Here is a 15077-nt window from a genome sequence, read left to right as displayed (position 1 = left end):
GCCCTTTCTTTTGGATTCTGTATGCCTGGCTATCTCCCAAGCTATTTGCAAGCCTGTCAGAATAAAAACCGCACAGTCCCACTGTCTCTGCTTTTAAACCTAAAGGAAGGTATTTGACTTACTAAATGAAATTGTCGACTTATTAAGTTTCTTAGATTGTTCAGGCAGATATAAAATGATATCAAAACCAACTGCACAAATTGTCAGCTGCAAAACTATAAACAGGAATGGTCCCTAAAAACTCTTAGTGAGGTTTAGGCAATGCAGGAGTGCAGTATGGAGAAACCTCTTGGTTTAGTTTGGCCAGGAGCTTGCTTTTTCAGGGATCTACTCCTTTGCTTCTTGGAAGCCGATGAGTTTTTGTGTCTGTGTCCTACCGTTAATCTTCATTTGAGAAGTAATGTAGTCTGCCTGTGACTGTCATAACCCAAGTCCCTAAAACCTCAGTAAACAGCTTGCCGGGATACCATGTGTGAGAGGGGTGGCTTTCTCCCCCTGCTATTTAATTTCACCACCTTCTCCCTCCTTGCTCAGCTGACCCCCACAGCAGAGCTGTCCTGGGCATCCCGCTGTTGGGAGCTGCAGCAGACGCAGCATGTCAGGGAGTGCGCTCCGTCTCTGCAGCTGCCCGCGCACCCGACCTTGTGGATTTCTTTTTTAAATGCAGGAAGATGCCCCAGGGATGGGAGGGGGGGAACTGCTGTAAGCTACTGTTGAATCTCAGGTTTGCGGTCATTCCCGTGTTGCAGCTGCTTCTGTACCTGCTAGCAGATGAACCTAGGGCCTCCATGCAGCTCTGCTGGGATGCAGACCAACTTGAGCAGGTTAGTGGGACAGAGCGGCAGTCCCCAGGACATGCACGGCTGATTTTGCAGCCCTTGGTGGTGGCCCAGTTGAGGTATCTTGTCAGGTGTAAATAAAGTTGGAGCATTAATGAGTTGTATTTTGGCTGAATTCCCAGTGGCTGTCTATTTCTCTTTTCTTTGGCAAGGGATCTGTTGTGGCTGAGAGAGGTCTGGTATTCTCTTACATGTTGTTTTCCCACTAGAAAATGTGATCAGTTTTGGGAACAGAATTTGCAGCCGGGTTTGGGGGTGTGGCACTGGAGTGAAGGAGACCTGTGAGCCGCTGCATGTATAAAATCCCTACAGAAAGCTCAAATGCTTGGTCGTTGGAGAGCACGGAGAAGATGTTTACGTTTTAACTTGTAGCCTGGGATCTTAAAAGACTTCGTGTTTGGTTCCATATAGAAAATAAAATATCTGCAAAATAAAGTGACATTTTATGCAGTTTCCTGGTTGTAAATGTGCATATATTGGACACAGTAACAGACCTAAAGGAATTGAACGTGTGCTAATTCAAGTCCATTTTGTTTCTGATTTAAAAAAAACAAAAATTACCCTGACCAACCTGCACTGTTTGATCTAAGGTCAGAAACCCACAATACTGAACAGTTTCAATAAACGCAATCTATACATTTAAATGCTAACTTCAATATATCTAATGTTTTCAAAATATCACATCATGTATCTCATTTCAAAAATTGTATTAATATTATAGCAAAATTCAATTGAGACCAAAAATTCACTAAATTCATTTTTCACAGTATCCCAATACATAAAAACACAAAATCGCTAATATTCACACCACGCATCCACCTCATTCATTCAATAAATTATACTTCCAATAATTAAACACAGCAATAATCTTCCTGTATGTTGCTAATAGGCAGTGGTTACAGGCGATCCTCGGTATTATCATCATTAGAAAGACTTTGCCAGTTATTAAATAGTTCCAAACTGGCTGATACTTATCTTATGGAGTACAACAATCCTATTGCCACTAAAATCAACAAGCTTGTACCGTAAACACCCGGGAGGACAATTTTCCACGCTCCAATGATTGAAATAGTGGCGATAGACCACTATGCCTAATCATTCAATATTTTGACCATCCTAATGTTCGAATCTCTTTCCTCCATTGCAACCAAATGTCCACTTGAGTTTTCCTCCGATATATCGTAAATGTCCCTACGCTGCAGCATTTCGGCACTCCTGTGTGCCTGCATCAGGGGGACTATCTTTAACGAGAGTCTCTTCAGTATGGCTTCCCAAGCTTCAGCTCGGAGGAATATTGGTTACATCTGAGGAGTACAACTGCAGCACGGCAGGATTATGATGGCAATTGCCGACGGAAGGTGACTGAGGATATTTTTGTAAAGCAAATTGTGAGTCACAGCATGGGTGGCTTCTGTCCTGTTCTCATTGGACAGATGACCACAGTGATCCCCATCCCAGCTAGGTACTAATTGCAAGTATCGCTCAGGTATGGAGACCGACTTGCCCTCACTGTTCATGCTGCTTTTCTCTCCCCCCGCCCGCCCAAAAGCAAGGTTGAGGCACATTGGCTGGGCAGTGTAGGAGAAGTGCGTCGGGTCACTGCTGTTCTGTAGATAGCTGGAGGGTTTCACTTTCCAGTGCTGTCCATCTGGCTCCTCTTCATAAGCACAGCATTCGTAGAAGAAGAGCCTGTATTCACTAATGGAGTAGATTAAACCTAAATCTTGATGAATGCCTTATTTATAATCTGTTTTTTAATGTCAAACATTTAAAAGTGCTGGCAAAAAAAGTCTGCATGGCCCATCCCGTCTGCCCATCCACCCTATTAAGTTTGCTTTTCAGTTTCCCTCGCTCCCTCAGAGATCCCCTGTGCTTATCACGTGCTTTCTTCAATTCCAATATGATTTTTGCCTGCACCACCTCCAATGAGAGGCTGTTCCATGCATACACTACCCCCTCTCTGTAAAGAAATATTTCCTAAGATTACTCTTATTTCACCCTCATCCATTGACCTGGGATGAGGGTGAAAGGGGGTAGACGAGATGTTTGGTGAAAGAGGCTTATCTCCTCTGCATAGAAACTCCGGGGGTATTTAAATGTCTCTATCTTATCTCCCATATGTCACCTTTCCTCTAGGGTGTACATGTTTAGATCTTTAAATCTATCCTCATATACTTCAGAATAGGGGTGGGAAAACTATGGCCCACGGGCCAAACCTGGCCCAACAACAGATTATTTTCTGGGCCCCCCCTTCTCCTCAATTTGCCCCATTAGATCCAGCCTGCCGGCACCTTCGATGTCAGGCCATTGTGGATGATGTTGTAGGCCTTTGTTGATGACTTCGACCTGGATGGTGGCAGCCAGAGGTGATGACCCCCCTCAGAGTGAGCAGCGGGGAAGGACGAGGAGGAGCATTGCCCAGCTGTGCAGAGGCACATGCGGCTGCAGGTGGACTCCATCCCACCGGCAGCAAAGAGAGGAAGAGGCCTTCGGAGGACCCCCATCCTGTTGGTGGCGATTCGAAGAGGCCCGAGCAGCCGCCTGTGGATCCCCATCCCACCAGCGGTGAATACAGGAAGGGGCCCGTCTCTTCAGTTTGCCTGGTGGGTGCATAAGCTACACATCTGCCTCGCTGGGCGTACTGAGCCCAGCTAGTAGTAGTCTGGTCAGGCCTTGCGGTATTTAAAGCTCGCAAGGGTAGGTAGCACTTTCTCTGTGCTGATCTCGCGATACACAGGATCAGCACGGAGAAAGTGCCACAACTGCAAATGTTCAAAACACACTGGGCCTACAGTGAGGAGGAGCAGCAGCAGGGCGGCTTCAAAGATGTATTGGGTCCTTGGCATGTGGCGGTGGTGACAGCGGCACTGGAGGAGCAAGAGAGGCTCAGAGGCTGCCGTGTGTGTGTGTGTGTGTGTGTGTGTGTGTGAGAGAGAATGAACGGGTGCCTGCCTGGGGGGGGGCCTGTGTGTGTGAGAGCGAGCATATATTTGTGGATGGATGGATGGGAGAATGTGTATATATGTATGGGTGAGAGAGCACCTGTTTGCAACCCCCCCTCCCTCTCTGCCTGCTAATCCATGACAATATCGGGTCATTTGGAAATCAAAAGTTCCCAGGTATGGAGAGTAGGGAATTTTTTGGGGTATTATTTGATGTGTCTGTTTTGAAATATTTTATGGTGTTTGGAACATTTTTCTATGAGTGTTTAACTATTTGAAGATCTGTTTGTTAATTGTGTTGATGCATTCCTTTTATTGGTAAGGAGACCCCCACCCCCCTCACTCCTGCTCACAAAGTTATAAAGGGGACTCCGGCCCTCGGCTCTGATAAGTGCCAGTAATGTGGCCCTCTTTAAAGAAAACAGAAGACCACCTCTCATTTCAGTAGCCTCCCTCTGGCCCGACTCCATCCTGTTTGTCCTTCTGAAGGTTCGGTCTCCAGTATTGTACGAAGTATTGCAAGTGAGATCTCACCAGGGACCTATACAGGGGCACTGACCACTCCTCTCCCTATGCAGCCAAGCATCTTTCTGCCTTTTACCGTCTCTTTATCCTCCTGTTTGGCCACCTTAAGCTCATCATTTCAAATCTTGACCTGCTGCTCCTTTCCTGTAGAAAACATTTTACATTGGCGTGGCGGGTCTGTGTATCGGACGGTGACCCTGAAGGCCATGGATGAGTTGGGTGGAATTACTCATGAATAAATCCCTGAAACCTGGGCTTATGTGTGCCTGTGCTCATCAAGGAAGCATCTCTGTCGCCAAATGCTCCTGATGTTAAACTAACAGAGCTGGAAAAATCCCGGGAGCCAGGCCAGATGCCTAAAATTTGCAACATTGTGCCTAAAATTCAACAAAACAAAAATGAAACCCATACGAGTCGCTTTAAAAAAAAAAAAAAAAAAGATGCGCATGGGGGAAACGGGGCTTACGCGTGGCTTGGCATGTTCTAGAATCACCGTGGCCACGCGTGTGCATGCCGGGACACGCACGCAGCTTTCAAAATCTCCCCGCTAGGGCCTAGATCTAGCATGCAGTGTATTCTGCCCCATGCATTGGACAGGGTGGTCCTTGCGCGGTCAGCTGGCTTCCTACACAGGTGTAGGTCTGCTTGTGCGTGTTTGCAACCTGCTTTCTTATCTGGTCAGCAGCAGAGTCCCCTCGTTTTAAACCAGTTGTGCCCCTGGAAACTGCAGAAGAGTTTTTTTGTAAGACTTTTCCATGCAGCCACATGCATTTGCAGCTCCACAGAAAGCAAGAAGGGTGTAAACACTTTGGACCTGTTTGGTACGTCTCACACAGGTGGGATCAAAATGCAGAAGGCGCAGTCTTGGCGTCTCAAATGATTTACCTCAGCCTCAACCGGCGGGATGCTTGCTAACCAGCGACCTGGAAAGGATCACTGTCATTTCCTCCCAAGGACTGCAGAATTACGTGAGGTCACGGGGGCCAGCGCCTCAAAATGAGTGGGGGTGCGGCATATCGGGTAACTCTGTCCTGGAGGCGGTGAATATTGGGGGGGGGGGGGGCGCTCCAGCACCCCAGCACCCCTGCCTGAGGTGGTAAACAGTATAATCTATAAATATCACACGTTTGAATTTATTTTAAGTAAAATCTGCTTTAATGTAAGAAAATGCCGGGGACCGCTGTCATTCACTATTTTAATATGCAGACGCTGTGTATTTAAAGCCCCCTCCCCCATAATTTGTTTTCTGGAGTGGGGAGTATAGGAGCGGCACAGTGGGGGGGAGAGTACACGCATGGTACTTCTCTCTGCTCGGAGTATGCCCTCAGTACAGCGCTCTCTCTCCACCCCCACCCCCACCCCCTTCACCATTCGTCCCCTGCCTCTGGTGCAGCTCTCTCTCTCTACGCCCCCCCCCATTCTGCCACCTCCTCCTGCCTGCCCCTCTCTCAGCCCTCTTGCTCTGCTCCCCAACCAGTTGTAGTCCTTTTACACTGCCCCCCCCCCACCCCATCCTCTCCTCCCAGGCCCCCAGTTTGGGCTGCAGCGGCCCCCTTCCCCCCTCGGGACCCCGACTGGAGGCCAAAGGCGCAGCCTCCTGCTCCCCAGCACTGCCTCGGCAGCCGTGGAAATCCCCGGGATTTCTGACGCCCTGCATGTGAGGAAGTGGCCGCCTTCAGTGAATAGTGGACTAGTCTTGCATCGCCAATGAGCCGCACCAGAAGAGCTGGGAGATTTTGAGGGATTTCAGGATACGTCCCTGTTCTAAGTTGTTGGTGGAATTCCTCTTTCCCAGAGCCGGTTGATACTTGGGGTTTTACAATGGCATTTAGCACATTGATTGCTCGTAAAGATGGCTGCACTGACGAAGTTCCCCTTTGCTTCCTTGTAGACTGGAGGTGGAGCTCTACTGGGTAAGGGGGATCCTATTCTTTCCTCCGCTCTGGCCATGGTTTCTGCGTCTTTAAGTTGTCAGGCTTTTACTGAAAGGACAGGTGCCATGCAGAGAGAGTGCAGGGTCGCCTAAAGATAGATTTTCTTTGGCACCGTAGCGGGGAGCAGATTTCCATAAATGGGCCGAGTGGCTCCAGCAGGACCTTGGAGTAAGTGCCGCTGATAGGCAACAGGTGCCAGCGAGCAGCCGACAGGAGAGGCGCTGTCAGAGGTCAAATGACAGAAAGGCAAGGGGGGAACACTTCCGTTCTGAAGAGACCCGGGCACTTGCGTTAGCCTGAAAATAATGCACGTTTGACTGTCTTTCTCATTCAGGAAAATCTCTTTAAATGAGGCAGCGAAGGAGAAAAAGCGTGTTCTCTTCTTCTTTTTTTTTTTTTTTTCTTTCTCTCAGAAAGCGCAGTAAAAGTTGCTGTTCCTGACCCTTCGCTTGCTTATTATGAAGACTTTTTACTTTTTCAGGACAGTGAAATTCAGTCTTTACGTTTCAGTTTTCTTTAGTAAATTGCACAGAAGTATCAGATTTTTCTTTGCTTTTTTTTATTATTATTATAAAACAAAAAGCAAATGCAGATTTGGACAGTGGGGCCATTGGTTTGGTCCTGGTATCTTGCAAGGCTCTGTTGTTGACACACGTGACGGCAGAGTGGGTGGAAGAGAGGACGTCAGTGTTACGTTTCCCTCTGGAGCTGGTGTGTGGGAGAAGCTAGGCTGGGCGTTACCTGGGAGAGGGCAGAGTGGGTGTCAGTGCTACATTTCCCTCTGGAGCTGGTGTGTGGGAGAAGCTAGGCTGGGCGTTACCTGGGAGAGGGCAGAGTGGGTGTCCGTGTTAAGTTTCCCTCTGGAGCTGGTGTGTGGGAGAAGCTAGGCTGGGCATTGCCCGGGAGAGGGCAGAGTGGGTGTCAGTGTTACGTTTCCCTCTGGAGCTGGTGTGTGGGAGAAGCTAGGCTGGGCGTTACCCGGGAGAGGGCAGATTGAGCTTCAGTGTTACGTTTCCCTCTGGAGCTGGTGTGTGGGAGAAGCTAGGCTGGGCGTCACCCGGGAGAGGGCAGAGTGGGTGTCAGTGCTACATTTCCCTCTGGAGCTGGTGTGTGGGAGAAGCTAGGCTGGGCGTTACCTGGGAGAGGGCAGATTGAGCTTCAGTGTTACGTTTCCCTCTGGAGCTGGTGTGTGGGAGAAGCTAGGCTGGGCGTCACCCGGGAGAGGGCAGAGTGGGTGTCAGTGCTACATTTCCCTCTGGAGCTGGTGTGTGGGAGAAGCTAGGCTGGGCGTTACCTGGGAGAGGGCAGATTGAGCTTCAGTGTTACGTTTCCCTCTGGAGCTGGTGTGTGGGAGAAGCTAGGCTGGGCGTTACCTGGGAGAGGGCAGATTGAGCTTCAGTGTTACGTTTCCCTCTGGAGCTGGTGTGTGGGAGAAGCTAGGCTGGGCGTTACCCGGGAGAGGGCAGAGTGGGGTGTCAGTGTTACGTTTCCCTCTGGAGCTGGTGTGTGGGAGAAGCTAGGCTGGGCATTGCCCGGGAGAGGGCAGAGTGGGTGTCAGTGTTACGTTTCCCTCTGGAGCTGGTGTGTGGGAGAAGCTAGGCTGGGCGTTACCCGGGAGGGGGCATTTGAGCTTCAGTGTTACGTTTCCCTCTGGAGCTGGTGTGTGGGAGAAGCTAGGCTGGGCATTGCCCGGGAGAGGGCAGAGTGGGTGTCAGTGCTACATTTCCCTCTGGAGCTGGTGTGTGGGAGAAGCTAGGCTGGGTGTTACCTGGGAGAGGGCAGAGTGGGTGTCAGTGTTACGTTTCCCTCTGGAGCTGGTGTGTGGGAGAAGCTAGGCTGGGCGTTACCCGGGAGAGGGCAGATTGAGCTTCAGTGTTACGTTTCCCTCTGGAGCTGGTGTGTGGGAGAAGCTAGGCTGGGCGTTACCCGGGAGAGGGCAGATTGAGCTTCAGTGTTACGTTTCCCTCTGGAGCTGGTGTGTGGGAGAAGCTAGGCTGGGTGTTACCCGGGAGAGGGCAGAGTGGGTGACAGTGTTGCGTTTCCCTCTGGAGCTGGTGTGTGGGAGAAGCTAGGCTGGGCATTGCCCGGGAGAGGGCAGAGTGGGTGTCAGTGTTACGTTTCCCTCTGGAGCTGGTGTGTGGGAGAAGCTAGGCTGGGTGTTACCCGGGAGAGGGCAGAGTGAGTGTCAGTGTTACGTTTCCCTCTGGAGCTGGTGTGTGGGAGAAGCTAGGCTGGGCATTGCCCGGGAGAGGGCAGAGTGGGTGACAGTGTTACGTTTCCCTCTGGAGCTGGTGTGTGGGAGAAGCTAGGCTGGGCATTACCCGGGAGAAGGCATTCTGTCCCAGAAAAAATACATTTAATAGCATGCAGCAAAACTTTCAAAAAGGCATTAAAAACCTACCTATTTAAAATTGCGTTTGAGATGGGTAAAAATTATGATTTTATTTTCTTTACATTGTTTTTAACATCTTGTTTAATTTTGTTTATTTTCTTTTGTCTAAATTACTTAAATGTTTTAAATATGTCTCTTGATTTGTATGTAAATTGGTACTCTGCTGTGAACTGTGGAATATGCGGAAGATGAAGAGTTTTTTAAAATAAATTAGTGTCCTGAAGACCTGTGTTTTTCTCTCTCTTGCAGTGGAAGCCTCGGTTCACAGCAGCAATGTGCACTGTACAGACAAGACCATCGAAGCGGCGGAGGCCTTGCTGCACATGGAGTCTCCCACCATTCTGCGGGATGCCAGGAGTCCTGGTATGGCAGCCAAGACATTTTATAGTCTGCCCGATCTTTCTGTCTTTGCAAACACTGACCAAGTCATAAATGTTGGCTTGCATGTTGTTGGCCTGGTTCTGAGGCTGTCATAGCAGCCTTTCCTTTGAACTGCTGTACTCGTTCTCTGTGACTTAGAAACATAGGTGATGCCTGCAGATAAAGACCACTTGGCCCGCTGTGCCCTTACAGATCTATCTCGCTCTCTGGCCTTCTCCCTCCTTCCCATCGCTGCTCCTGTCCCTTTTGTATCTGTTCTGCCTCCTTTAATCTCTTCTGGAGCTCTGGTCCTTCTCACATTCTTTGTGCAGCCTTCTCGTTTTACGGAGAATGCTGCCCTCTGCTATGTTGTTGGAGCCTGCTAGATATTTGTTTGCTCCGTGGCCCAGCAGTTTCCTTCTCTTTCTTTGGGTCTCGGGCTCCGTTGGAACTGGCCTCATTTGGGCTACAGTGCCATGAGACTCTTCTTTGCACCTGCAAAGGCCTTTTCTCCATATTTTGTAACTCTCCCTCTCCCCAGTGGCAGACCTTGGCTGGAGCTCCTTCCAGAACCTGATAGATATGACCCCCCCCCCCTCGAGTCCAGCCACCCGATGATGGCCAGGAGGGCCTTCCTCCAGCCGCCTCCTGTAGACTTCTCCTCTGCCGTTGAAGCAGAGAGTTATGCTGGATATGCATTGAAAGTAAAGTATCAGGCCTATTTAGTTTGGGGCAACAACCGCCATGACAAGCAAGCCACTCCCCGCTTTTCGTGAATGCAAATCCTTTTTTTTTTCCCCCCCACACTTCCTTCTGCCGCTGAAGCCCAGAGCAACGCTGGAGTCGCACCAACCGTGCGCATGTTCATTGAATAAGGGCATAATCTCCAGGCAGTAGCCGTCACTCCCGTGAGCCACCCACTCTTCATTCACGTCCTCTAGACTTGATGGATCCACAGTGTTTATCCCACGGCCCTTTGAAGTCCTTCACAGTTCTGGTCTTCACCACTTCCTCCGGAAGGGCATTCCAGGCATCCACCACCCTCTCCGTGAAGAAATACTTCCTGACATTGGTTCTGAATCTTCCTCCCTGGAGCTTCAACTCGTGACCCCTGGTTCTGCTAATTTTTTTTCCCCGACAGAAAGGGAATGAGATTTCTTTTGGAAAAACGTCCTCATATGCCAGGCGGTGGGAGGAGGGCTGGAGACGGCAGGAATTAGGCCCGTGCAGGCTAAGAAAAGAAGGCCCCTATGTAAGGCTCTGATGTGATACTTAATAAGAGAAATCATTTTCTAAATTTCCCAAATCATTTTTATTTAAGAAGGATTTACAAGCTTTTTTGTTAGCAAATTCTTCAATTACAATTGAGATTTTTATTTATACATGTTAGAACTAGATATATTTAGCTTTTTTAAAAATTTTGCCCAATAAAAGTAGGCCCCTTGAATGTTGTAGGCCCTAGCCAAATGGCCATACTGGCACCCCCTCTCTCCTGGAGTGAGTGGGAGCCATCCTAAAATGTTGTGTAAAGAGTGTTTTAGGCATATTTTTTTCCAATATGCCCATGATCTGTGAGCCAGGGTTTTTAAACATGGGATCTGATCTTTTTTTTTTTTTTTTTTTGTATCAAATTTTGGAGAAGAACATTTGGCCATAAACATTGTAAGTTCTGACATTTTGGTGACTTCAGTCCCAGGTGCCTTGGGATTTTAGTCCTCTTTTTTTTTATTTTGCGAGGTTCTGGCCTAGCAGCAACAGGTTGGGACACGTTGCTGTGTGGTGCTGAGGGAGAATGGAAGACTTGCTAATGAGGATCTGAAAAGGAAAGTCACCTGAAGGCACCTTGCAGGAAAAAAAAACCTAGTCACGTTCATAAGCGTATCGGGTCTGTGTTTCTGCGAGTATGGTGCTGTTAAATCAGGAAAAAAAAAACCATTGAATAAGATGTGCATATACCTTTTTTTTTTTTCTCCAAAAAAAAAATTCTTTGAGGACAAACCAGGATGTCAGGCCTCACAAATGGGCAAAGACATCTGATGGAGCCAGGCATGGGACTTTGATGTCAAAGCTTTTAGAGCTTTCAGCATGCTCTACTGAGCACGTGCAGCTGTAGTCACCTCCCAGGCAGGCCCCCTCCTCGGAGCCTGTAAGACACGGGTCTTTAATCTCTCCTTCATCACCTACCAGGGGCGGTTCCATAATGAGACAGGACGAGGCGGCTGCTTCAGGCGGCAAAAAATGCCTCCGAACGTTGCTGTGGCGTCCACCTCCTGCTGCCTGCCCTTGCTGCGGCTGAAGAGAGCAGTGATGCTGCGGGCCGCAGACCCGGCTGCATGGCCTCTGAAGAGAGGAGGGACGCTGCGGAGGCTAGGCTTGCCGGGCTGAAGAATGAGGGAAACGTGTGTGTGGCAGCTAGCTTTGGGGGAGGGGATGCAGCTTGAGAGGGTGGAGGTGTGTATGGAAGAGGGGGAGAAGTGAATGAGTGTATATATGTGTGTATGGATATATGGGGGGGGGGGCATCTCATCCCTCGCCTCAGGTAGCAGCTTCCCCTGAGCTGCCCCGATACCTATTGCAGTGAAAGTTCTGGAGCTGCAGATGCGGTCTTTCCTAGCAGAGCCCTCTGAGGTTTTGTTTTTTTTTCTGTACCTTTTGTTAGTTTGTGGCTTTTTTTTTTTTTTTTCCAAATCTCTCTACTAAAGATAGTAACGCTCAACAAGCAGATACCAATCTCAACAATACTTTCCTCATGCTCTACATTTTCACCTCTAGCCTAGTGGTTAGAGCAGTGGCTATGAACCAGGAGACCAGGGTTCGAGTCCTGCTGTCACTCCTTGTGACCTTGGGCAAGTCACTTTATCCTCCATTGCCTCGGGTATAAACTTAGATTGTAAGCCCTCTGGGGATAGGGAGATACCTGCAGTACCTGAATGTAATCTGCTTTGAAGCGCTGAAAAAAGTGCAAAGCGGAATATTAAAAAGAAACAAAAAAAAACCAGTATGTGAGAAATTCTAAAAATGCAATACTGAACCAAATCACCCTGCACTCTTCCCAGTTAGCAAATTCCTTGGTCAAGAGAGTTGAAACCTTTATGATATTGTCCTGTACACCCACAGGTGTCTCCTGAGTGATTGAAAAGTCATTGTAGGTGAAATCGATCCAGCAAACCTTCCAGCAGTCTTTCAAAAAGCATAGTCAAAGTTGAACATGTATCTTGTTCAGTCTGAGGCAAACTATGAATGAAAGGACCCCATACTTCCTGAAAGAGTATTAGCAATGGCAGTATGGTGCTCCATACACAACTTGTCTAATATCTTAGACTTCTTTAAAAGAAGATCCAGAGGTTTGTGTCAAGCCATTTCCGCAAAATGCACCTCTTAGCAGTCAGTTGAGGCCTTCAACAAGAAAATCTTATGATGTTTGCTCATGAGGATATGTTCAGATAAATGAGCCTAAAAGAAGGCTCATTTATCAGGCTTAGGAACTGATTTTTGTCATACTCATCAGTTCTCCAAGGATGGAATGCCAGATTTGTGCAATATTCGGATAAATCGGCATGTGCACGTTGACATTTAGCACAAGTATATGTATCTTGCTTTAAAGGCTTGTATAGGAGAGATGATACAAGATTGAAACTGTCTGAGAATAACATTTTCAGAACAGCTGTCAGTCTTTAAAGTACAACAACATAAACGGCACAGCTAAATCATTTTGTCAGCTACTACCTAACAGCTCCTATCTTTTATATGTTGATATCTTATGCAAGTATTTGTACAAATTAGATAATGAATAACGCTATTTGTTATACAAAGTTATCAATAGCTTAAATGTGTTAGAGGTGAGAGGTAATGTTGTAGACTTTAATTGAGATTAGACCTAATGTTGCACCTGAAAGTATTTGGTAGTTATAATTTATTTTAAGAATTGTTCCTTTTTCAAGATTTTCTCTGCCAGATGCATGGCGGGTTTAGTGCCCGATGCAGACTGGCAGAGGTTGCTTCTTTCCCTAATAAATAATGCTGCACCCGCAGCTTGTTTATGTTGTCCTCTCCTTCAAGTCATCTGGGCTTTTTGTGCTTTTCTCTGTATCTTATGGGACTTGCAATCCATGTGTGATCAGGCCTAGGCCTTGAGCCTGAGGATTTGCCGGAGTACCCATCCAGGCAGAGTTCCTTGAAGATTTGTTTGATTGCTGGTTATTGATGGAGGCTCAGGCAGCAAAGAAATCTAGCACCAGAATGTTACCATAGGGAGGAGAGCTCATCCTCCCCCATGTTCCTGGGAACTAGTCTCCACAGGCCCAAATTAATCCTCACCTGTTGTGCCCTGGATGACACAGCCTCCCTTCCTCTTTGTCATTTTGCTGTGGCAGGGCAGTCTGCTTGAAAGAGAGGGTGAAAGGAACCCAGGCATACAGCTGTGCTGCTGCACCATTGCTGCCATGCCAGACATTGATCACCGTGCATGTCCATGTGCCAGAGCACCGATGGTCAGGTGCAGGGCGTGTAGCCTAGCAGTTCTAGAGCTGCTCAACATCGACGCCATTGTACACCATGGATGCCATCAACTGTGTTGAGGACTGAGGATGCTGGCTGGTGCAGTTGAGTGCTGAGGGTCCCATTGAGCACTGAAGATGCTGTTGAATGCTGTGCACCATCGCCACCAAGTGCAGTGGGTACCGTTGAGCACAGTGGGAATTGTCAGCATTGAGTGCCATGACTGCCTTCACTGTCAAGAGCAAGGGCCTGTGGGTTCTGTTGGTGCTTTTGAGGCAGTTGATGCTGTTATGTGCCATGAGCACCACTGATGTCAATAGCTTAAATGCTGTCAATGCCATAAGGTGTTATTGAGGCATGCTGCAGGCACAGTTGAAGCCATTGAGTTCTGTAGGTGCCGGCGGAAGTAGTATACACCACTGAGCGTCATGGGTGTTGTCAACTGCTGCCAAGACTTAGCATCATGGAATGTCTGGGTGCCATGGACGCCATTGGAGCTGTCTGTGCCATTAATGTTGTGGAGAGTGTCCTTTCCATCATCAAACTCTGTAGGCACCATAAGAGCGTTGAGTGTCACGCACTGTTGGCACGTGGGCCATGGAATGCTTTACAATGACGTTGGGTTGCCGAGGCCAAGCATGGCAGTGCAGAGGTTGCTGATCACCATCAGGGGCCATCGTCGGGTGGCACCACTGGGTGCCCCCATCCAGTGCCTTCACATGCCTGGAATGGGGCGCTATATGGCACCAATGGGATCGTGCCACCTCACACTTCGATGGTTACTTCCTTCGCAGTGCACCTCACAGGTACTGGCAGTTTAGTTGCCAATCTAGGCTGTGGTATGGAGCATGCTGCAGCATGGGCATGGGCAGCAATGTCATCATGGAACCAGGTTGGCGCTGCAACATCGGATGCATATGTGCTACCGATGGAAGGATAGAGCACCGCTGCATGAATCTAAGGCATTGCAGTTGGAGTGCTTCAGTGCCCTCTGGTATATGTCTGTCATCTTGTGGCATCACAAGCTAATGCATTCGCCAGTGAACAGAGATAGCTGTTGCCTTTCAGGTGTGTTCCTATTTATTCCAGGGCCAACCTTTTGGGTGGATACTGGGACTGTAGTGTTGAGATACTTCCCCCTTTTCGGACCTCTTCCCATATTGGCTTATGCTCTGGATACCCTTCACTGGGAAGCTTTCAGCATGCATACCATTGCAAATTCTTTGCTCTTGCAGGGGCTATGCCCCGTGATGACATAGTCTTCGATTGGTATGCATTGGAACAGCTCCTCTTTGGGGAGCTGGGAGAGAGAAAACAGTGAGGTCAGCTAGACTGCTTTTGCTGGTGCCATGGTGTCTATAGTGTTTAACTGTTCGGCAACTAGCAACTTGCTCTGTTGCCAATAAGTCGGCAACTATATCCCACGCTCGAATGTAACTGTGTCCCATTCTCGTATGGGGAGTAGGAGGTTTGAGGATCAGGGCTTTGTTGCCTGGACAAGGATAGTACCACTGTGTCATTCACACACTCTGGTTACATATATGCTACCCACCTGGTTAAAATAGATATCTTCATCCCCCTCGGGATA

The 15077-nt window shown here is 48.4% G+C and overlaps 1 protein-coding gene across 9 annotated transcripts in view; it reads left to right on the top strand.

The window, feature by feature from the left end:
- Positions 1–15077, top strand: part of ELF2 (E74 like ETS transcription factor 2) — a 169879-nt gene that overhangs the window by 133289 nt on the left and 21513 nt on the right. For 8 of the 9 annotated variants that reach the window (XM_029594444.1, XM_029594181.1, XM_029594612.1 and 5 more), the window contains one exon: positions 8882–8995. In XM_029594444.1, coding sequence (XP_029450304.1) covers positions 8882–8995 — 114 coding nt within the window. Of the gene's footprint in view, positions 1–666; positions 825–8881; positions 8996–15077 lie in introns of those variants that run through there. The other variant, XM_029594788.1, reaches the window with a different exon arrangement.

This window comes from Rhinatrema bivittatum, chromosome 1, assembly GCF_901001135.1.
Source record: "Rhinatrema bivittatum chromosome 1, aRhiBiv1.1, whole genome shotgun sequence".
In the NCBI taxonomy this organism is placed as follows: Eukaryota; Metazoa; Chordata; class Amphibia; order Gymnophiona; family Rhinatrematidae; genus Rhinatrema; species Rhinatrema bivittatum.
The sequence above is the reverse complement of the archived record's forward strand: the minus strand, read 5'-3'. Positions and strand labels throughout refer to the sequence as shown.